The sequence below is a fragment of the Chelonia mydas genome, chromosome 7, assembly GCF_015237465.2.
Source record: "Chelonia mydas isolate rCheMyd1 chromosome 7, rCheMyd1.pri.v2, whole genome shotgun sequence".
Lineage (NCBI taxonomy): Eukaryota > Metazoa > Chordata > Testudines > Cheloniidae > Chelonia > Chelonia mydas.
This window is the reverse complement of record NC_057853.1, coordinates 39,090,230-39,115,303: the sequence shown is the minus strand read 5'-3', so window position 1 is coordinate 39,115,303 and position 25,074 is coordinate 39,090,230. Positions and strand designations below refer to the sequence as shown.

Here is a 25,074-nt window from a genome sequence, read left to right as displayed (position 1 = left end):
AGACCTTTGCAAATCTGGGCCTTAGGATATAGGTCCTATTGCAAGTCAAAGGGACTTAGGAGCATAAGCGCCAAACTCGCTTTTGAAAATGGAACTTGGTTCCTAAGTCACTTAGGAGTGTTTGAAAATTTTACCCTAAATTTTAGGCAATTATGTGGTTACAAAAAACTAACCAAAAAAAAAGTTAATATAGCGTGCAGCATTTCTAATGAACCTAAGAGCTTATCATCTGAACATTACAAATGGAACAGGTCTTAGTACCTAACATGTTGCTGCCCTCATAATTCACATCTGACTAAATACAAATAGTTTACTTTGGATATCGTCTTTGGATATATCTACACTTTGATAAAAGACCTGCAGCACAGCCATAGCTGGCCTGGCTTTGCTGACTTGGACTCACCAGGCTTGGGCTGCAGGGCTGTAAAATTGCAGTGTAGACATTTAGTCGTGCGCTGGAGCCAAGGCTCTGAGACCTTCCCCCTCGCAGATTTTTTATTCCAGCGAAGACATGCCCTTCCTGGTCAAGTGTACACAATTTTAGTTTTTCATTGTTAGGTGAAACAAGGAGCAAAGTGTTATTTTCCATTAATATAATTTTCATAGAAGAGCAAATTTTTTGTTCAAAATTATTTGCCAAATAGTAACACACTACTATGTGTTAATTTTTGCTGGAAACATACTACATATGGTATTGTTAGTTACCTGATTCAGTAAGTGTGATTCTTAGAAATAGGTTTCCAGTGCAAGTACTTCTGTAATGCTCTAGTAACATCAGTAAGTACCATATGTTTTCCTACATATATCTACTCCCATTCACATTTTGTTTTAGTCAAAGTTCCTATGGTATGTTGTCATTCATCATTGGTACTTGGGTAATGCCTAACTGAAGAAATTTATAAAAAACGTTCTGTGGGAAATTGTATTCAGTCTGTGCATAGGACTGTATTAAAATTAGTGAACTATAAATCAGACCTTTGTGCTATTGTATCTCAGTTTTATTTCTGTTTTGAATTCTGGAGATTTTAGGCATCCTAAAAAGGAAAACTTCCTAAACTAAGCAAGAGTGTTTAAGCATTTGGGTTAATTAGCAAGTTTTTTATGTAAAAGTTCTACTTAATTTCTAGGACTAATGATTTTTATTTTTTTCATTTGAATTATAATGCATGAGTTATATATTTGCATTTTTTAAATGATTTGCAGCCATGGCTGGATGTGCTCCTTTATATATTTCCACTGTCCCCTCGAACAGCGAGGATGTTGATGAAGAATCTTCAAGAAAAGGCACCAGTCATAACGGCCAAGGAGGCCAGGCTTCTTTAGCGTAATCAAAATGCCACTGGGACATCCTCTAAAACTATCACCAAAGAAGGATCTGCTTCATCAGTATTACATCACAACTGGCATCTGTGTCTTTGATCACGTGGCCTTTGAAAGGAACAAGCTAAGGAAGGGAAGGTACTCTATGAGATTTCCACCACATTGGCCTGAAAGAAACCTTCTAGAACAGTGTTTCCAAAACTTGGGACCCCGCTTGTTCAGGGAAAGTTCCCGGCGGGCTGGGCTGGTTTGTTTACCTGCCACATCCGCAGGTTCGGCCTATCGCAGCTCCCACTGGCCACGGTTCGCTGTGCCCGGCCAATGGGGGCTGCAGGAAGCGGCGGCCAGTACGTCCCTCGGCCCGCGCCGCTTCCCGCAGCCGCCATTAGCCGGGCAAAGCGAACCATGGCCAGTGCGAACCACGGCCAGTGCGAGCCGCAATCGGCCGAACCTGCGGACGTGGCAGGTAAACAAACCGGCCCGGCCCGCCAGGGGCTTTCCCTGAACAAGTGGCGTCCCAAGTTTGGGAAGTACTGTTCTAGCATATAAAATAAAATAGGCCGGGTTTGCATGTTGTTGCATACAAAAGGCTGTACAACTAATTTTGGTTAGGAGTCACAGTACCCTAGTGTTCAGGCAGGGTGGTACATTAGAGACACTGAGCATAACGATACTGAAACTCCAGTGGCTGGTCACAGGCCTCACAGTATACACAGGAACTGAGGAATATCATGCATATAAAAAGTAAATTTCCAGATCAATAAACGCAAACCTTGAAGCTGTCTAACATAGCCAAGATAAGAAGTTACCCAGCCTGGAAACTAAACCTTGTTTCACAGCTGTCTGAGGTTCTCAACTCTGTACCATTTTAATTTAAATGGTCTTTGTTCATCTGCTGGCCTGTTTCCCCAGCCCTGCCCCCTGGAAGGACTCATACCGCACCCAGTCTTTTCAAGCCCTTCCTTCAGAGCACAGTTTATTCTTCAAACACAAAACAGTTCAACATAAATTCCCCATGGAAACCCAGTCTTTTTCCTGACCTGGGATGGTCTGCCAGGGCCCAGAGACCATTCCCCTTGCATTTCTCCCCCTACTCCAGAGCCAGCCTCCGGAGCCAACCTTCCTCCTGCAACTCTCCTTTCCACTCACTGTTTTGTGTAATCACTTAATCAGTCTCAGCTTGGAGGTAGCTGATCAGTGAGGCTGGGCCTAACTCCCATTAAAGGGCCAGCCCTCCTATGACATACTTCCTGATAACTGTCTCCTCCACAAGAAGAACATTGGAGCTATGGGCCTTTTCTCTAGAGGAGGAATGCTACACAACAAATCCATGTTAAGAACGGGTCCTGCATTTCTTTCTAAAATAAATACCTGTTGTTCACAGGAAATGGTGTTATCCTCTCTCTGCCCAAACGTCAATAATCCAAAAGTTAAAGATCGACATAAAGGCAACATGTGAAGGGCACTGAAGACACTCCTCAAATGGAGAGGAGGAAGAGGAAAGGTCAGCTGCAATCTTTGGAGTGTTTTTACATCATGTACAGAGCCAAGAGGATTCAATATCTGCCAATACCACGTGTCTGAAGTGTTACATCATTCGAGCGTACAAGGGAACCCTCTCCCCAGCCCCCGCCCCCTGCATGATGGCATCGGGCCACACTTCAACAGAGGTACACAACATCACAGGCAGGATGGATGGGTGCTCTAGAAGAGGAATCCAGCAGCTTGGCTGTAATGCTGTAAGATGAACCATTGTTAATCAGCTGAAAGTGCTCAGGCAGAGGAAGTCAAAGAAGGGCTGACCTCAGGCACTGTTGCTATCTGTCCAACAGCTCTGCTTTGAAGATGATTGGTGGAAAAGCCTATGATGCAGCTGGTTTTCAATTTCATGCGCCCGTCAGTTCCCTTAACCTTTGCCAGCCCAAATAGTGCATTTACTGAAATCAACCAAACAATAGAAAGCTGCTACCGAATAAGTAAGGGCTTCGTCTTTCTTACAGTATTTCTTTAAGGTTTCTTCAGGCAGCTAGAAAATGTCCCATAAAGGTCAGTTGCCTGTCAAAGCAGATTGGTTGAATACTTGCCATAAATGAATGTAGAGCTAAACTAGTCTCATTCTTATCCCAGAGGAATTAATTAGATTGTTTCTGGTGCTCTGAACTGAACAAAGCTATAAAGTTTTGGATGATGCAGTGAAAGGAACTGATTCTCAGTAAAGGCCCGATGCTTCACAAGGATTTGGTACCAATGATATATCCCTCTGTCATCAACACACTCTCTTCTAAGAACATTCCTCATTGACTGAAAATCTAGAATGTTTCTTTCCAAAGAAAAGAAATGGATTTTTGTTTCACTTCATTGTGATACCTTTCTAAGTTCTGCTACAGCCACCCAATTTTCAGTTCATTTAACATAAGGACGTAAATATTTTCATAAGAGTAAATCATGGGTCTTAAAGGTTCCCACAGAGACCATACGATCAGCCGTAGCTCCCATCTAATGAGCTTATGTGCCAGAAAAAGCAAAATCAAACAATGCAGGGTCAGAGCCCACCCTGATTTTAAAATATATATTTACTGGGAAAATCTGCATCCACATTGCATATAGGCAACTTACCTCCATATGCATTCTAGCCAATTATATGACCATTGTCTATAAATACTGTGTATGACAATGAAGCCTTGTATTGAGATCGGTTTCCCATTGCTGAGAAGGGTGTTTTCCCTGGGAGATGTTTAGAAACGTGAAATGGCAAGGAAGTTGAAAAGCTAGTGTATTGATTTGAAGTATGTCCACAGCTGAAGCTGAGGTTTGATTCCTAGCTTACATAGACATACTTATGCTAACTCTGTGAGGTAGTAGGCTAAAATAGTAGGGTAGGTGGGGTAGCATGGGCTATCCTTTCATAGTGTGTGCTTGTGGGGTTCAGGTGGGTTTGTACTTGGCATGGCACTGCTGCTCATGCTATCCTGGCTACACTACTGTTTTAGGGCACTAGCTGGATGAGAGCTAGCGTGAGTGTGTCTGTGCAAGCTGGGAATCTCACCCCTAGCTCCAAGCATTGACATAGTCATGGTCAAGAATTTGGTTCTGTTAGGATAAGCACCCAATAGTTTGTTACACCTTTCCACTATATCTTGGTTCCCTCCATGGGGATTCCACACTACAACACCAACAAGTCACTTTAGGAATAAAGGGGCTGCCATACTGGATCAGACCAATGACCCATCTACTCCAGTGTTCTGTGTCTAACACTGGTCAGAACCAGTTGTTTCAGGGGAGGGTGCAAGAAACCCCTGATCTATGGAATAACGTAGTCAGAGCTTGGCCCCTGAGAGCATATATTTCTTATTGTTGGTGGAGGGAGGAAGCTCAATGTGTGTTTCCCCTGTCAGAAACAGAAGGGCCCAGCATGTATGGTTGTTTCTGTATTAAACCTGCTGGTAGTAAACGGGTATTGACTACACAGGTGGAGCTATAATCATACATTGCACCGTGTGCTATGTTGTTTGGATTGGGCACCAATTGCAGCCCAACAGAGAGGCTTCCAGAAGTGCCAGGCTCCACAATAGGAGTTGGTGAACAGACCTTGGGATGGATTCCCCAAACCTCTGGGCTTTTCAACTTCCCAGTGGTGGGTGTGAGATAGGGGGTAGATAAATGAAGTTCCCCGCAGCTCTAAAAATGTTTGAATTTTGTATGCTTCAAAGCATGGGTGAAAGTTAATTCAGGATAATGTTACTTAAATTCGCCCATCACTAACTTTAAGAAATTACACAGATGAAGGGAGATGTCTTCTAGTGGCGTTGAGTTCTGCAGGAATTGTGCAGTTGAGTAACTGGACAAATGTGGGGGTTGTCCTATATGGGGCTAGCAGCACAAGAAACTGGCAACAGCATGATCTGTTGCAAAATACTTTAACAACTCAGTTATCTGCAGGACTGTGTAGCCTTTTATTTTATTTAAAGTGAATTTTGTAATGTGGTATTACACCCCCGTGGGTTCAGCTCTGGCTGCTACAGTTTCAAGCTTAACAGAATGAAAGTCACCTCTGCTACTTGCTTTAGATTTAGAGTCTCTAGGAACACATACAGACCAAGGGTAGTGACCACACATACATTCACAAGTACAAAGTCTAGTCTATTTTACAAGTTTTATTAAAGTTACAATTAAAGATATGATTACCCAAGCATATAGAAATTCTATAAAGACCTATGCACAAGTTGCAGATATAGTTCTACTCACATTCTTAACCATAGTGTTAGGGTCTGATGGGTCTCTCATGGATTGAACATCAGTATAGGGATGGTTCCTGCTGGAGTTTCCCATAGGGAGTTCAATTTTCCCGCTCTGGCCACCCTCTTTTTATAATGTGATTCTGTCTATACCTACATTCTGCGCATGTCCATAAAAGTGTCAACCCTCTTTTTCTCTTTCTTGGCCTGATGTCCCCATGAAACTTAAGGGACCCTGATTTCTACAGGTTGTGTAGGCTCTCTTTACTCTCATTAGCATTGGCGCACAGCCTGTCTCATGTATGGTTAAGGCACATGTTAGAAACAGATGTGCCTTTACAGCATTTTTATGCTTTAATATTAATCTTCTGGCTAATTCTTTGCAATATTACCCCATGGCACCTCTTTTCCCATAATCTTAGGGTATTGGGTTATTCTTCTGTCACTTATTTATGTCAGCATTTCTTAGCTCCAAGGCCTAAAATAGCTAAGTTAAAATCTTGCAGGTCTCATCCTACAGGCCTTGCATTTCAACCCTACTTAGATACCTAATACATGATTATTCCCTCTCCATACTGATCAGTCTTATACTTCTGTAATCAGGGCTGTCCCTAGGGAGGTGCGGGGCTTGGGGCGGAAGTGACGAATCCATCACTTCCAGGACCGACCTGTCACTTCCGGGACCAACAGCAATGGCCGATTGCACTGGCCCTCAGGGCTCCCCAAAGCGCGGGGCCCGGAGCGGTCGCCCCAATTTGCCATACCCAAGGGATGGCTCTGTCTATAATCCTACAATTTAACTCTATTTAGCATACAATGATTACATTAGTTAATCATAACCATACAATAAATGAACAATAAACTAAAATCATTGGCTACAATTGGAGGATGCCCTAAACCTTCAGATCATTGGAGGATCTTTTAACTGGGGATGCCAGTTCTGCAAACTTCAATCTTGTGCTCAGGGTATGCTTGATCTGATTATAGAATTCAAAGCCTAGAGGTTTTCTGCCGGTTCCTGTTGTGCCCTGACGAGATAACTAGAAGTGGGGGATGCCAACCAGCAGGTCCATAATCAAATGAAATGAACTTCAAGCACTGAAACCTGCAATCAGGGCTTGGAGACCAAAGACTGCAGAGCCAGCACTCTTGAGAGCAGCATATTCACCCTTGGTTTACAACCCCTTAAACAGCCACACTATCAGTCCAAAATGAAATCTCTGTAACCTTAGTGATCCCAATGAGTATCACGATAAGAAAGGTGATTTTAGATTATATTGTTTTAGTGAAGCTGCCCTATAAACCCTTGTGGACCCTATTTTTACAGGCTGACCAGTAGGACAGCATTTTGATGGGCAGCTTTGGAATTATGCCAAGGCCCACTGAGACTTGACCCAGGTAGTTCTAGTAGAAATTTCAATACATTTCACGACGGGTCGTAATTTCTCCAGGTGCCCCAGGGCCTTGGTCATGAGAGGCAGTCAGAGTAAATAAAAGAGTCCTTCCTGTTAATTCCAGAAATAACTTTGGTGTTCTGAGCTCCAGCAGCTGACTTTCAACACTGGTTGGCACCACAAAAACATACTACCACTATGAAGTCTACACCAGGAAAAGAGCCTGCTCCATTTAAGGGGAGGTACTTTGCCACCAATCATGCCTGAGCAAATTAGCATTTAAATATGTGTAAAGTAATCTGAACTATAGTGTTGGCCTCTGAAGGCAGCAATGAATAAACAAAACCTTGAGTATTTAGGTCTTTCTCCCCCTCCGCTCCCCTTTCGCAGAATGAATATACTGTATTCATCAGCGTCTGCAAGTAACATTAGCAGAAGGTAGGAGAGTGACTGCCTAGCAACCCACAGAAATCCCAAAGAGAGGTGGAAAGGAAGCGATTTTCATGTAATTATTCACTTGTACAAAAGCTGTTGTCAGGTAGACACTGGAAACATAGCTGTTTTATTATTCTCCTAACCTACTTTTAATCTTTTGACAATCACTCCCATTAAAGAGGGAGAAAAGAAAGAGCTTAATTCAGCCATTTTCTGCCTGGCCATTTAAGTTCTGTTTTGCTCTCTAATGAAGGCTCTGCTTACAGACGCTGTGTTGTTTAAAAACCTCTGGGTAGTAAACTTAGGAAGTAAACTCAGTCCTGTATCCAAAACTCAGCACTTTTCCTGCCGTTTATCCACAATACACAGTTCATATTTTGTCTTGTTTTATTTTCCAATTTAGTGAGTCCTCCTGGCAAGTTAAAAGGGTAACAAGACAATATATGCGTTTAAAAAGCCATGAATTGTTTTGGTGGGGGGATTAAATGAGTTTATTTATGTTTGGAAACATGGTTGGTGGAAGCGCATTTGGATCTGATAATTTCATTACTCTGTTTGAAGTTGATGAGCCAAACTTCGCCCTGAGCTACTGCTTCACAATTCCATTGATTCAACTGCGATTGCATGGCTGCTACTGAGGGCCCAGAGTTAATTCCATCCCCAGCTTCTGGGTGAAGCTTAAAGTGTTACTTTCCACCTATAATGTCATTTGGGTCCTAGCTAACCTCTCTTGCGTGGTGCGGAAGTGCTTGGAGCTGATAGCCCTGCAGAGGGGGTTTGGCGGTGGCAGGGCAGTTCAGTGAAGGGCCTTTAATTTACACCACATGCACCACACTTCCACAACAGGCCCAACAGAACGTTGATTTGATGACCTTGGAGCACATTGCAAGGCCTGGTTCCCAAGCTTGCCTTAAATTGGTCCGTTCAATGGGGCATAAGTGGATCGAAGCAGAAGAATTTTTTTGTTGTAGTAGGCTGGGGGTTTACTTGTGCATGTCAGTGCAGTGGTGTTTTATTATGAAATATGTGTAAGTTCCTAGAATTTTAGATAGGAGCCTTTAATTAAAGTGCCATTTTACTCTGAAAAGTGATATGAAAAATTGCATCATGGGCTCATTTTGTCTTCCGAATAAAATCTACTTAGTTTACTAGTAGAAAGATTGTTGCGGAGTGGGGCGCTTTCCCCATAGCTGCCACCCTGGAAACTCATCCTGGAATCTGAAAGCCGGACTCTGTTGAGAAATAAGGCCCTACTTTTAAATAGTTATTTTTGAGAGCAGAATGGTACTTTCAGTTGAAATGAATTTTAATTCAGTTTGGTTGCATAGGTACAGCTGAGGGCAGAATTTCAAATAATTTCAGTGGATTGCTTGGCTGTAACTGAAGGCAGAATGTCAGTTGATTTCAGTGGAGATGTCCCAGGTACAAAGAAGAAGAATGAAGAAGAAAGAAAAACTGGTTTAGTTTTCATGTTCAGACTGGCAAATAGGATGTCAATTGACGTCAGCACTGCATTTTTATGAGACCTATGCAAATAGAATCCCAAAGTATCTGAAACTAAGCTTGGCTCAGGTCTGAACATGGAAATGTGGCCAGTTTTAATTTCTTATTATTTCCACTTTTTCTCTGGTCATGAGCACCGGGACTCTGCTTTTGAAAGCATGAGACTGATGGGTGAAATGTGAGCTAGTGCAAAAAGTGTCTGTACAAACATCCAACACACCATGGTAATGGTGGAGTTTACAACCAACGATTCCAATGCACTTCAGTCTGGCCGTAGAACAGCCCTCCACTTCTGATCCTGGGTGTCCCTTGAGAAGAGACTGCTAATTATACCATGTTTTGCCAACCTGTGTGGGTAGCTTTGTAATTTGGACAAATATTCTCCATGAATGAGCCCACCAAAATTGCTTGAATTTGAATTATATCTGCAGTAGCATGCTTGACTGTGCACTAATGATTATTTTATATTTTATCCGTCTGCCTTCCATCATGATGAATATGTAGACAAAATCTCAGGCTATAAAGGTGATGATAAAGGATAGAAAGGTAATAAGGGGAAATTTTTAAAAAGGCTCCGAGAAAGATCAGCATATCTGCTTGTTACCTTAAGTTGAGCATTATAGTCTTTTGTTGCTGGTGTCCTTGTTAATTTTCTTGAACCTGTTGGGCTAAACAAAGTACTGCCATTTTTCTTCAGTGCACCAGGCTTTCACTTCTTGTGTTCTAACACTGAGACTTGGAAAAGCTGGTCTTATAAACAAACCAGCCACGATAGCTTTTGTCTAGTGGAGGTAAGCCCATGGTCCTAGAGTGCAGAAGAGCCAACTACTGGAAACTAATTACATAATATGGCAAAAAAAAAAAAAAGAGCATGAAAGAAGAGCAGTGAGAAACAATGATGTTTGTGAATTACTTAGCGATCCAGCCATCACTGGGTGCGAGTGCAGCTGATATAGACATACCTGAGCTACCTTTAGCCTAGCTCCCTTGGGTACGAGAGCAGTGAAGCCACAGCAGTGCGGGCTTCAACACAAGCTAACTAGCCGAGTAAAGTACTCAGGGTTCCGGGTGCTCCACTGCTCAGTATCCGTTCTAACTAAATTAAAGCTAGCTCAGGTGTGTCCACACGAGCTGCAATCCCACCCAATGATTGCAGAGCTGATACACCCACAGTGTATGTATATTTATGCATGTATGAATATGTGTTAAAATAAACCTTGAAACATAGCCCAAAAATATCACAGTAACTTCTCCTTCTCTGTCAGACTCTCCACTGAATTACAGGTGTTCAGACAGCCTGAGCACCAGGTGTTTTTCTGCAGAGTTACAACAGCAAGGTCACCTTGGTTTTCAAATTCAGTTCCCATTTTGTCAAACCTGGTAAATGGCTACCTGGTAAATGACAGTGAAATCAGCAGCAGGCTTTGGCTGCATCCCCAATGGATAGAGTAGAATATACCCAAACTGGCTCTAAATAAAGGATGGGAGGAGCTGGAGACTTCAGCGGTTTCCCAAAGATATAGGAAACCGCAGAAAGTTCATCATGTTTTTCCCAAATACGTATTTCAGGACTTCTAAAGAAGAGACTTGTATCTGTGCAAAACCACTCAGGACTCTATTCTGACTGAGGGCAGAGGGGCACTGAGGTTGTTTGCAGGCCCCCAGGGCCAGTCTCAGACTAACTCAGAATGCTGGGTGGAGGGGGTGAGGAGAGGAGGGAAGCACGTCCAGGGCAGTGTCTGCAGCATCATTTCCAACAGGTGCAATATATGCTTCCTGCTACTTTGGCTCCACTCCTCTGGTTGGAGAAGGAGGTCCCACCTCCCTCCTGCTCCCTTTGAGGTGACTGTGACACCCTTTTCAAAAGGCTTTTGGGCTCCTTGCTTCCATCTGGTCAGGATTAGCCACATCCAAAACCTAAATTGCCATAAAGATGTGCAGGTTGGTTATTTTGTTAATCTGAGGTTCCAGCTTCTACTGACAGCATTTTGGGCCTTGGCTCTCACTCTCCACACGTTCTCTCTTCATTTCAATAATGCTGTCTCTGTGCTCTCTGGGCCCTTGTATTTGTTTTGGGGGTTTTTTGGGGGGAGGGAAGGGGTAGTTTGTTTTTCACCCTAAAAGCACAGGGGTAGGATTATGTAATTCTCTTTCTCCTCCTCTTGCCTTTTCCATCTTCCATGGTTCTGTCTTTTTGTCTCAGGTACATTATCCTCCTCCCCTGTACCAAATCCTTTTTCCTACCTGTCAAACCTTTATCTGCTCGTTTAGATCACATTATTGCTGCCTCCCATGTTTGCTACTTAATCACACTACCTCTCATTTGTTTATATCACATACAATACTTTTGATACTGATGTGGTTTAGCAGGGTTACAATAGGTCCTGACAACACCAATGAACTAAACCACTACCCCCATGCTTATTACTGCAAAGCACTCAGTTTTTAGAAGATGACTTAATAATTCTAGAGCTTGAAATCTCACACGGTTCTACAGTTGAAAGGAATTTTCACATCTTTCCAGTCACTCCCCATGTTGTATGAGTTAGCTAAGCATGAAAGCTAAACCTTTCAAGGTGCATGGAACTGAACCTGGCTGTGCTCCAGCAGAATTGTAACACCCCTTTTACAATACGTAGTTTCATTCAGGCATTCTTACTATTCCAGTAATCTGTGGCTGCTTTGTTCCTTCACCTTGAACTTTTCTTTCTCAGACCCTGACAGTAAAGACTTTTTTTATTATTCAGATTTTTTAGTCAAAGGAAAAGTGCTCTTTAAAATGTAAATAATACAAAGACTCATCAGAATAATGTATAATTTATATTAAAAGAAAACTATAAAAAGATTGCTCATTCTCTGATAAGAAGATGGATAATAAAGGACTTTTAGCATTTGGAACATTATGTTGTATAGAGCCAGTTCTGTGTTTAACTAGAAATGGTTGTGAGTTCTTCCATATTCTAAGATTAAGTACCTTATTATGGAGTCATTGTTAATGGCTCCATAGTTAAGGATGCTTTGAGCATTGCGTTTGAAGTGGGTTTTCAATCCCTTTGTTAAGGATGAAAAAAATGTGCCTCTTTCTCAAATATGTATTTTTGGGTACATATTTAGGCTCTGATCCTGCAAACATTCATGCTGTGCTTAATGTTAAGAAAGGGAGCAATACCAATGACTTCAGTAGGACACATGCAAGACCAGGGCCTTCAATTTTTATAGCTCCTTATAGCTCATGCTGTCATCTTTACCATATGGAAAAGATCAAGTAAGACAAACAAAGCAACCTTAAAAATATAGAAATTTTGTTTTATGGTAAAATATTTACAGTATTTTGACTCTGTTCTAATAATGTATGAAATAAACACAGTTGATGGATGCTGAATTACTGCTCCTGTGTCAACTCTTACTCTGCAAATTATCATGCTGCTCTAATGTAATTTGAAATGTAATGATGATTTTTCTTTGTACCAGGTGGAAGGTGCTAAACTTTCTAACTATACTTTGCAAAGTGAGAAAACCCAAAAGAAAAAAGGACCACTTTTGGAAATTTGATCCTCCTGTTCTAATACTTTTACAGATCCTTCTCCTGCACAATGCAAAAACTCAAAATGTTCCAATCTCCATGTTGTGGGCCTGACTCTGTAAGTTACTTAAGCACATGTGTAACTTTAAGCACATGAAATCAATGAGATTATTCAAGTATCTAAAGTTACAAACATATTTAAATACCTTGCTGAATCAAGGCCTTAGACATGCTCCTTACATCAGCTGTATATGGTAGACGAGTTAGAACATTCAAGAAGTAAAAAATAAATTAGTTAAGACCATTGTTTGTCTTAACTGTTTCTACCGATATCACGGAAGTCAAACCATAGATTGATGGTTAAAATGTTCCACAGAGCATTTAGAACTTTAGATGACAACACTTTGATGTCTAAAACTTTGCAGAAGAGAGAGCCCAGAAAATCCCTTCTCCTGTGGAGGTCAGAAGAGAGGGGAGTATTTTCTGCTGATTCTCCCTTGCAGTTTTCTGAAATCTTGGCGGAGAGAGAAGTCTGGAAATTTTGATCAGATGTGGGGAAACAGCTCACAACTCTTCCAAATTTAAAAACAGTAGGAAAGAGGGAATTAAAACCTTTCAAGGCCCTCTCGCACTCCAACAGAGCTCAGCAATATAATCCCTTTTCTTTTTAAATCCCCTTAAGGTTTCCAGGTACTGTGTGAGTGTGTACGCGCGTGCAGAAATAAGAAATTTCCACACAAAAAGTTGTGTTAACTTTTCGTTAAGGTCACTCCAGCGATTAATATAACCCTTATGTAAACTGTGTAACACAAACATTACAATACAAAAAATCAAATAAACCCTACGGAGTAATAAGAAGGAAAGGCCTAGGTAAGGTAATTACATTAATAGTTCATTACCCTTGCAGTCTGTACATTTGGTCAAAAACATGTAAACATTCTTCTTCCACATTTCATAAACAACCTTCACTCTGACCCACACACATATATGTTAAGTTTTGTAAGTACACCACTAATTATACTTTACAGAGTGGAAGATACCTTCAAGTGTAGAACTTCCATTGCATATAATGGAGGTGCTGGTCATGGCTCCATACTTAAGGATGTGTTGAGTTTTGCATATATGTATTGTCCAAATACTGAGAGTTTACAAATTCAGAAGGCAGCATACATACAAAACTGCACTTGCTGAAGCTGTTGTTTTCGCAGTATCTAGGTCTTGTTTCAGTAATGATTACATTAACAGCAGTGCAGTCCTGCTTGGGGTAAATTAGCCTAACCCTGCTGCTGCTGTATTCACTCCTCCTGCTGCTGTTCTCTGTGTGCAATTAGGCAAATACTTTCTTGTCTAAACACTGCTTGCTCCTTTGAACCTGATGCCAATGATGTTTCTGCCCATTTGTTTGGTATAAATGCCACCATATCTTTCCTTTTCTCCTCACACCTTCTTATTTAAAAATACACTGGCATTGTGTTTGGTGGTGTTCTCATCTGTTGACTTGATGAGAAAAGGGGAGAGGCAATTCATGGCACAATCAGAAGAGACATATGAACCAGTTCTCAGACTACTATTACCATATACGTGAAACATTCCAAGTGGGGTGGGTTCAGGAATAGAAATTTGCACAGGGAAATAGGGGTGGAATGGGGATGAGAGCAGTTCATTAGCAACATTCACTGTATTGCCATGCTGAGCACATAATTTCCAAAAATCATATTCTCTTCTGGTCATGTTCTTATGCCTCGCCTATCACTGTTGGGCACGAAAATTAGGAAATTAAATCAGGAAACTAATACCTCTCAGAGGAGACTGATGTCTGTCCTTGCATGTAATCTAGTGCACAAGCAGAGAGAGACGATACACGAGTGGTCAACCAGTTCTTCTCTTTTTCCTGGGTTTGTTGAATCAAACATTCAGCCAGTGGAGTCTGTGAGATGTGTTTACCCTGCTTGGGACATACCATAAACACTGTTTCCAGGAGCCAGATTTTTAACAGCCAGGCAATGGGCCGCTGACACTTCTGCTCCAAATGTTCTGCAAAATGAATTCTGAATGGAGGTGTCATTTTCACTTTTATGTGCTCTGATGTGAAAAATAAGAAACCATCCAAAATTTCAGCTGAAATGGAATGGTGAAAGTTTTCATATGATCATTTGCCACTTAGTTAATTGCACACCTCTTATTTTAGTCATAAAGATCAGCTTGAAACAAATTTCTCTGATTTTTCTTTCTTGTCAAAGGTGTGAAATAGTGTTACATCTTTTGAGTTCCGGGTGGCTATAGGTAACAAATGTAAAAGCTCATAGAAGTGCCAGTTAGAGTCAATAATAACGAGACCGACAGGTTTTATGTGGTCACAGTAGGAGTCTACTGTAATTGAATAATAGTTCTTGCTGTATGCAGTGCTGGGAAAGCCAAAGGACACACTCTATACCCTTTTGGTTTACTTACGGCTTCAAAAGACAGCCTGCATTCAGACAGTAGTCTGAAAATGTTGAAATCATGTACAGTGGGAGTGCCCACAGCTTCCCACAGAGAGCAGAAAGAGGAAGGCACACTGGCACACTGGCACATTTTCAGTGAAAATTCTGATTTCTGTTCCTTCCCTTCTATTAAACTATTCTCTTAACGTGCGCTGCACGGTGCCATCTCTTGTACAGCAGCGGTAAGTGCTGGGAAGTATCACCCGTAGTTCTGTGAACAGATGTACTGCCCCAAAAGCTGTTAAAATGAATGAACTTGAGATAGCAATGGTTATAGAAATGCACAGACTGAGTAAAATGAGAGACTTTCATTCTCAACATTTTAACACACAAACAACATTAAAAGTAATTAAGGTTCCAAAGTCAAGCTCTCAAAAGTTAGGAAATGTCAGACTTAAAGTTACCTGTGCAATATTAATTTGGCAACTGACCATGCATTGTGATACAGTCTGTAATTATGCACTTACACACTAATTTTTCACCGGATCCCTGCCTCATTCAGTGCACAGGCTGGATGATGCTCACTGATTGAGCAGCTATTCAATATTTTGTTTTATCCGCATAGTTCAATGCGTGGTCCCAGGCTTTATTTACTGTACACCATTCAAACTCTGCTCTGAAGACAGAATTATTAATTTTCTCCTGGGCTTTTCTCTGGCACTTATCACTGTAGTATCTAAGTGCTTCACAGATATTCATGTATATTCCAGCACCCGTGTGAGGTAAGCAGGTGGTACTATCACCATTTCATAGATGAGCAACTGAGGCAGAGAGAGGTTAAGGTAAAAAATATCCACTAATTTTGGCTCCCCATTTTGAGATGCCTGTGGCCTGATTTTTCATAGAACTTAGCATTGTATAGCACTTCCTTTATTAAAAGCCCAGCTCCCATTGACTTCAGATGCAGCTGTTAGCGCTCAGCACTTCTGCAGATCAGACCCCATGTGTTTCAAGTTAACCATCCAAAATTCAGGGAACATTATAATATCCGGTGCTTGTTTCTAAAACATGAGCGAACCACGGTTTTGACACCAAATTGTGGCAAAATATGAACGTGATTCTCATGTGCGATACTGTACAAAAAGAATTTGCTGCGTCTAGTTGCTCTAAGGGGTGTGTTCACCCCACTTTGGGAATAAAGCATTGTATACTCTCTCTCTCTTTCTCCCTCTCTCTCTACAGCTTTGGGCAATATTGCTGCTGGACGGCTATCTGGCAAATACAAGCTCAAACACCTGCGTGCCAGCCAGCTCTTTGTAATTAACGCTCGGGTTGTTCTGGTCTCATCTGCAGAATTCATCACATGCCAGTGGCTAGCCTTAGGGCTAATGTAGTGTAGGGAGACAGATAGAAAAAAGAAGAATTTCATTCTTCCTGCTCTAATCAGAACAAAAGAACCTAAGAATGGTCATGCTGGGTGACCAATGGTCCCTCTAGCTGGGGCCAGTGTCAGATGCTTCAGAGAGAATGAACAGAATGGGGCTAAAAATTGCAGTGTAGACATTCGGTCTCAGGCTGGAGTCCAGGCTCATCCTTATGGGGTTTTAGGGCCTGGCTCCAGGTCAAGCCTGAATGTCTACACTGCAATTTGTAGCCCCCCAAACCCAAGTCAGCTGACCCAGACCAGCTGTGGCCATTCTGAGGGTCTTTTACTGCCATGTTAGACATACCCTAAGTGTGTTGTGGGGGAGTCTGGAGAGGTAGGGTCATAAGCTGAAATTGTATCCAAGGGCTTGTCTTCACTGCAACAATTAGCTCATGTTAGTACAATTGAGTTACTGGCCTCAAGTTAGCCAAGCTCCAGTGAAAGGGCCCACACTTCAAAACAACACTGAAGATACACAGAGTGATTGGCTTATCTGCTGCTGAGTTGTGGTAACTCGAGCTCTTGCTTCTCCACTAAGTTGCTAGCTGCAACACCAGCATCACTGGAGCTTCAAAATCCCCTCACCCCCTACCCTCCAGTGGGCTAGCTAGCTCAATCTTAAAGAACCACTTAACTTGAGCTAAAGATTTGTCTGTGTAGTGGAGAGTCGAATTAGGGGTAACACTCGAGTTATAACTAGAGTTAACTCTGCCAAAATTTAAAGAGTAAACAGGATGATCTGGGTAATTATAGGCCTGTCAGGCTGACATTGATCCTGGGTGAGATAATGGAGTGGCTGATGGGGGACCTGATTAATAAAGAATTAAAGGAGGTTAATATAATTAATGACCATCAGAGTGGGTTTGTGGAAAATAGACGCTGTCAAATTAACTGGATATCTTTTTTTGATGAGATTACAAGTTTGGTTGATAAAAGGTAATAGTGTAGTGAAATATACTTAGACTTCTGTGAGATATTTGACTAGGTACTGCACACTTTGATTAAAAAACTAGAATGATATAAAATCAACATGGCACACGTTAAGTGGATTAAAAGTTGGCTAACTAATAAGTCTCAAAACATAACTGTAAGCAAGGAATCATCAAAAGGGAGTGTTTCCAGTGGAGTCCCGCAAGGATTGATTCTTGGCCCTTTGCTATTTAACATTTATATTAATGACCTGGAAGAAAACATAAAATCATCACTGATAAAGTTTGCAGATGAAACACCAGGCTGCCAAAAACTGGGGGAAGTGGTAAGCTGGGCACAAGCAAACAATATGCATTTTAATATGGCTAGATGTAAATGTATACATCTAGAAACAAAGAATGTAGGTCAAACTAACACAATGGAGGTCTCTATCCTGGGGAGCAGTAACTCTGAAAAAGATTTGAGGGTTGTGGTGGATAATCAGCTGAGCATGACTTTCCTGTGCAGTGCTGTGGCCAAAGAGGATAATGCAGTCTTTGGATGCATAAACAAAGGAGAGTGTCTCAAATAAGAGTAAAGAGGTTATTTTACATCTTTATTTGGCACAGGTACAACTGTTGCTGGAGTACCGTCTAGTTCTGATGTCCACAGTCAAGGAGGATTCTGATAAATTGGAGAAGGTTCAGGAGAGAGCCATGAGAATGCTTAAAGAATTAGAAAACATGCCTCATAGTGATAGACCTAAGGAGCTCAATCTATTTAGTTTAACAAAGAGAAGGTTAAGAGGTGACTTGATTACAGTCTGTAAGTACCTACATGTAGAATGAATATTTACTATTGGGCTCTTCAGTCTAGCAGAGAAAGGTAGAACTTGATCAATGACTAGAAGTTGAAGCTAGACAAATTCAGACTGAAAATAAGACATACATTTTTAACGGTGAGCGTAATGAACTATTGGAATAATTTATGAAGGGTCATAGTGGATTTTCCATCACTGATAATTTTAAAATCAAAAGTGGATGTTTTTCTAAAAGATCTCCTCTAGAAATTACTCTGGGGGAGTTCTGTGGCTTGTATTATGGCAGAGTCATGGATGAAGCCAAGAGAGCTGTTGGAATGTTGTGAAGAGCTAGAATTGCGCAGGGGAGCAGCCAGTGGGCTGGTGAAGTATCAGAGATGAGGAGGAGGAGATTGGAGTCAACTGATAAAGTGAATTGGAAAATCTGAGGAATATTTTTACCTTAGAGGATTGAAAAACATTTCAGAAAATACGAGAAGCTTCCGAGAGATTTGGGGAAGTTTCAGTGAAGTTCAGAAAAGCAATTTGGGAATGAAGGGACAATCCTGTGCTTAGGAGATATTGAAGAGACTAACAGGAATACTAGAATGGATTAGGCTACAGCTAATGAAAGTCACGGGCCTTTTTTAGGCATGTCTAGTGCTTGCCATCAAATTGTTAATATTTTCTTACAGTTATCACACTTTGATCTCTAAGACGTTGCAGTATTTGCTATTCTCAGTGAAGGGGAAAATACTGGGTTACAATTACTTGGTAACTGTAGGTAAATGTTGACTTTGTAATGACTGCTACTGTTTGTGGCATGTGATACAGCTGTTGAATGGTTAATGGTATAAAGTGCAGGCTGTTGGAATTTGTTCACGCATTTAATAGCTTTTTAGGGTCTTTATTATTTATTCACATTATTATAAATTGTTATCACATTACTGTAGATACTACAATACATTCTTTCAAGTGCTAGTATTACCAGTATTTAGAATAAAGCATGTTTCCTGAGGGTTAAGAATGCAGTAAGGGTATCTGTTACTCAGTTGTTAAAACCAGTTGAGTAGATTTTTTAATAACAGACTTGTATCCAGTTACTGTTATGAAATCTTCATCAGTTCCTTGTAGACAAGGCCTTGTGTTTTCTGTGATTTTATGACTGCAGCGTCTAACACAGAAACCATCCCTTGCATGTAAAATAATTAAGGTTTTTAACTTTACAGTTACAGAGATAACCTTAAAATGTGAACCAAGTGTGAACTGATGTAGTGTTGCCTTCCTGAGTCTGCTCTGAGAGTGCCCATTCATTTCAAAGGCTGTTGGCTCTGAAACCTAATTATGGCAATTTTCAATGGTGACATTGTTAAATCTTTCACTGCTGGTCTGAGCCTTAATCCACAACTCCAGTCTACCTATCTCATATTCCTAGGTTAAAAACCCTGGCTACATTACTAAGCCGCCCATTTCCCCATCGGCAAGTTCTACAATGCAGTTATGCGTTTTCAGTGCCCTGTTCTGCAGCACATTGAACACAGCAGATTTATGCACAGCATAAATCAAATTAAATTTAATATCAAATTGTATAAGTGAAGGGAAACTGCATTGATTATGTTATTCAATTTAATATTTAAGTCAATAAAAAGCTTATTTAAAAAGCTTATTAAAAAAAATTACCTGGAATCACTATAGAATTTGCAGTCTTACACCAGAGGTCTGCAAAACCCAAGGGGCCTTAACGTAGAATTTAGGTCAAGCTTTCCACAGAGTTCACAGAGTCTGGCTTATACAGGATACTCCATTTAAAGTGTTCCCGAATATTTCAATGTTGACTCAATGTTAGCTGTCACTGTCTATATTGTGCCATTTTAGAAAACAGGGCTGAAGCTGCTACAAAGGAAACCCCCCTACCATTTCAGGGCCAGGCCTTGGCCTGGGGCATGATGTCTCTCAGAGCTGTGTATTCTAACCAGGCCTGGAACCCTAACTTTATCTGAAGAGGGATGTTCTCCCTACTTCACTTCCCAAGCAGCTCTGTGGTCCTGACTTCGTATTACGTGCCTATCTGTCCCCCTTTCACATCAGGGCTGGCCTTCCTCAGGAACAGTCAGGCCGCTGTGGTGTTGACGCGAGCCCTCAGGAAGGGTTAATATGCATTGAAGGTTGTGTAATGTTGAGCCTGCATTTGGCCCTCTACTGAGCAATATTGTGCAACAACTAAAACAGGGGAAGATGGTAATGGTCAGATTCTGCATCTACTGATCCAGCTTCCTGGGTTTTGTTTAGACTTAAGAAACTCATTCTCTTTCAGTTGACTTATGTTACTTTCAGCTTTCTGGAAGCTTCCAATCTCATTAAATAGCCTGTCTGTCAAAAGGCTTTCCCTGTGCAGTTTTTCCCTACCAAGTGGTGAAATTTTGAGATGTAATCAGCTGTATCTTATTCAGCATGACAGCAATGAAACCATTTAAACCACTGATGCAAATCAAATGTGACCCTAATGCCGTTCCTAAACAGAAACACTTCCAACTTCCAGCAACTCCAGAAACCAAAGCCTCCCTCAGTCACATGTCAAATAAATATGTCCCTTGTATGTTTATGTATTTCTGTGCCTTTGATTACTATGCAGAGGCAGTGCTAGCCCATTGGGGGCCCTAAGCAGGAATATTTTTGGCATCCTCCTCCACACAATACATACTAATAATTAATAGGGGGGCCCCATGAGCTGCTCGGGGCCCTCAGGAATTGCTTAGTCTGCTTATACCTAGCGCTGGCTCTGTTACTGTGATTGGCTTGGTCCATACATGAAATCTTTGAGTGTTATCTGAATCCCTTCTTGCCTCAACCTTACAGCCCCCAAAACATAACAGTCAACATTATATTATCTTGTTTTTAGTCAGGTTCCTTCTCTGCAAAACACTTCAATTGTTGTGATTAAAAGTCCTCACAGAAGTCATATAAAACACTAACTCCCAAGTGTGCAGCGTACTTCATTGGGTTGGACACAGGAGCCAAGATCTGCTGGTGTGGCTCCTTTGTGTAGCTCTGCTGGAAAATTCTAGACTTACAGCTGGCCACAGGAGGATCCCCTGCTAACGTAGAACCAGAATAACAGGGCCTGCAGTGCTCCACCACAACTGACAAATGACCAGAACTCCCCTACCTGCCACTGATTTCTGGCTGCCATTTCAGCCTGTGGGGGCCATTTGAAGACTGCATCATTTATGACAGCTGCCCAGCATTTATGTACAGCCCAGAATAGGGAAAATGTAAAGGCCACCTTTAACTCCCCTCAAGAATTGTGCTATGCTAAGGAACTGGCCCAGGATAGGTAAGCTTTCATTTGTAGGTCACCAGAGCAAATCCAGATCATATTGGTAGTGGTTAAACAAAACTGCCCACACGGGCTACAGTTTTAACCCTGTATATGTAACTTCTCTCACCATCCAATGATGTTAATGTTGTTTGCTGATTTCCAAGTCCTAACAATTATTCCTTTGGCAAGCTTGCTGACCTTGGATATGAACAATTCCTGCATGTAATTAATATCTGGAATACTTGGAGTATCCCCAAGGTGAAAAGGTTGTGCTCAGCAAGATCTGTACATAAATTTAAGTTGAATTGCCTGGTTGCTTTGTCCTTACAGAGAAACATGGAGGGAAACCGCCCGCCCCACCACCACAATCCACACTTCTGACTAGTCTGATTATTGCATGTGTTGAGCCTGAGCATTCTGTCCCATGGAATGGGTAGCTGTCACTGGGGAGTTAGGAGTTAGTGATGTAAAGAAAAAGATGAATGAAGGATTAAAAGTTCCACAAACAACAAGTAAAAATAATTTCAAGAATCAGTTAAGGCTAAATATTCTCACCTGTTTATATCATTTACAAAACCCAAGCACTCAGAAGCAAGGAACTGGATAGTTCAGAACATGATAAATCTTACACTGCCCACATAATAAAGAAATTACTCTTATCAGGTATTAAGTAATGTGTATATCTACAACCAAGGAAGTTCATATACAACCAAAGGCTGTATGTATGAATACATAATTGTTATGATTTTTGTTTCAAAAAAAGATTTTGCGTTCTGTTTATATTTTGAGATTATTGGTGAAAGAATAGTCATCACTTTGGGTCAGAGTTAAGATTGTTGTCTTGTGATTAAATGGCAATGACTTGCATGAGTTTGGGATGTAACATTATTCTTGAGAGGCTAAGTGGCAAATGAGTTATCTCTAACCAGTGCCACACTTGTAATAGAAATTATTTTTAAAATCTAATAATAATAATAATATTTATCTCTTATATAGCGCTTTTCATTCATCCATCAATCTCAAGCAAATCTCATTATCCCCAAATGGTGAAACTCAGGCATAGAGTTGCCCAAGTCACGTGATTTTCCAAGGTTACATAGCAAGCTGGTGGCAGATTCAGGCATAAACCCAGCTCTCCGAACTCTTAGCCCATTGCCCTATTCATTGGATCACACTGCCTCCTGTGTTCGCGAGTGCTCCAATTTCTCAGTTGCCAAGCTAGCCATTTAAAGCTACTTTGGGGCAGGTGCTGTCTGTCTGTTCTGTGATTGTGCAGCGCCTAGCAAAGTGGGGTCCTGATCCATGACTGGGGTTTCCAGGTGCAGCTTCAATACAAATTACACATCATAATTATTTGCCTGCTTTTTCCCCTGACTCATTGTTCAATTTCCATGAATCTGTGAATGATGTGCATTTTGGGTATGTATTTAATTAATCTCAAATGATTTTTTTTAAAAAGTCCCTAGCTATCCCATAGGGAGGAGGCCAGGGGACAGACCCTCAACTGATATAAGTTGTCACACCTCCGTTGACTTCAATGAAGCAGTGAGGATTTGAACTTGCTGAGGATCTGCCGCACAAAGCCAAAGTATCCTCTTACTTACACGGTTAGACACTTGTGAAGTCCATTTGACTTCAGTTGAGTTAGTCCTGATTTGCACCAGTGGGTTTAAAAGGAGAATCAAGCCCATGTTTTTTCGAATTTAAACAAAGTTTGACAGATATTTACAGTTACCTCGTGTAATTGCGGGGAGAAAATAAACAAGCTGAAAGCACAAACAACGATGGTTCCTTCTTTCCCTTTGATAACGCCTTTGGTTTCTGCCTGCAGGTCTGGGTGGATGCTGGCACGCAGATATTTTTCTCTTATGCCATCTGCTTGGGATGCTTGACAGCCCTGGGGAGTTACAACAACTACAATAACAACTGCTACAGGTAACACATTTGCTTTTAATGTAGGCCTCAATCCTGTAAACACCTATGCACTTAGCTTCATTTGTATGTGTAGCCCCACTGGCATCAGTGGAAATCTTCTCATGAATATAGTTAAGCACATGCATGAATGTTTGTTGAATCAAGGCCTTATTTGGGTAAAAATAGTCTGGGGGAAAGCGGGTGTCTGTTTTTCAAGTCATGTGCATGGAGGTCTGAATTGTATGACTCTTATGGACACCAGTGGGCATTGCACAGCCTCAGTCATCCCATAAAAGTATTGGAGCTCGTACCCTTATTGGTCTAATTCTATTTTAAAGCATTGTAAAAGTCATACTGAAATATTTTATACATATATCTGCTTTTTAAAAAACTCCCATTAAAACAAGTGAGCTTGGCTTACCCTTTGGATGCCGTTCTTCTTGAAGTTGTACTGGATACTAGGTAAAGCACAATAAAAGGGCCTAATATGTCACTGGTATTCTTTTTTTAAATCAATGGGAGTTTTGCTGTTGACTTCAGTGGGGCTTAAGTACATGCTTAAGTGCTTTCCTGAATCAGTGCCAAAGGTAGATATGTGCCCACATGGTACTTGAGCATGTGCAAAATTCCATTGATTTCACTGGGGTGTAGGATCAGCCCCATAGAGAGGAGCTTAGGTGCTTGCCCTTTTTCTCGAGTAGTAATGAGAAATAAAAAAATATTATATACTAGTGAGAAATTCATTCCTTTTAATGTGCTCTGCCTAGCATATGGTGTAACCTAAAATAATAGCCTTATATGGAACTTAAGTACATGCTTTAAATTAACCATGTGCTAACATTCTGTCTTGAGCAAGGACACTTGCCTGGATCAGGGCTTTAATATTAATGCGTGTTACACACAAACTGATGCAAATAATAAGAAAAATTACTGACATAAAAAAGAAACCCCCAAGTGAACCTATATTCAGGAATATGTGTGAATTAATCTGTAAACTGGGAGAAAATGAAAAAAAAATTACAAATACTTTATTTGAAAATTATTGTGAAGTTCTTCAAAATAATTATGCAATTGACTCTGTTTAACCAGCTCTAGTCTCTCTCTCTCTCTCTCACACACACACACCCCACCACCAGGGGCGTGTGCAGGAATAAACATTTGACCGTTCTTGGAGGGGCACATTTTGTGCCCCCGCCATGCCCCAGGGCTGGAGGAGCTCAATCTCCCTGCTGCAACCCCAACTTGGGGACTTCTGTGCCCTCGCTGATTATGGGGGGGGATGCCCCTGCTTGTCCACCCTTGTGCACGCCCCTGCACACCACCTGTCACATCCTCAGTGGGCCAGAGGAGTGCTGGAACTACGGGTGCTGGAGGTGTGGCAGGACTCCCTGGCTTGAAGTATTAAAAACAATCAAATACATGGTTTCCCTCACATACAGGGTTTACAGTTTTGTTCAATGGCTTCCAGCACCCCCACTATGCAAATTGTTCCAATGCCCCTGGTGGGACAGTCACTTTTCAAACACAGATCAAGACACATGTCATATTTCTGAACTCAGCTTTTTAAACTGTTTCCCCAGTCATGAACTATTCATGTGTAATTAGACAGTTAATTCAAGGAACAGCACTAAAGTGGTTTTCTCAATGCAGCAAACCACAATATTACAGAGAGAGAATGTAACAATATCTTACCTCCATATAGTAGCATCTAAAATGCAGTCTAATTGGCTTTTCCTAATATAAACTCTTACTTTTCCCACTTTGGCTTATACACCTAGAGCAATTAAAAGAAAAATTCCTTAATTCACTAATTTGCATTTATATAGTAAACAGGGGGCCATTGCTTTTGTGTTGGGTGGCTAATTTGTAACTTT

General features: G+C 41.2%; 1 protein-coding gene across 1 annotated transcript in view; it reads left to right on the top strand.

The window, feature by feature from the left end:
• SLC6A11 (solute carrier family 6 member 11) overlaps positions 1-25,074 on the top strand; it is a 180,718-nt gene that overhangs the window by 99,485 nt on the left and 56,159 nt on the right. The window contains exon 8 of the mRNA XM_007055575.3: positions 23,118-23,221. Within this exon, the coding sequence (XP_007055637.1) occupies positions 23,118-23,221 (104 nt within the window). The remainder of the gene's footprint in view (positions 1-23,117; positions 23,222-25,074) is intronic.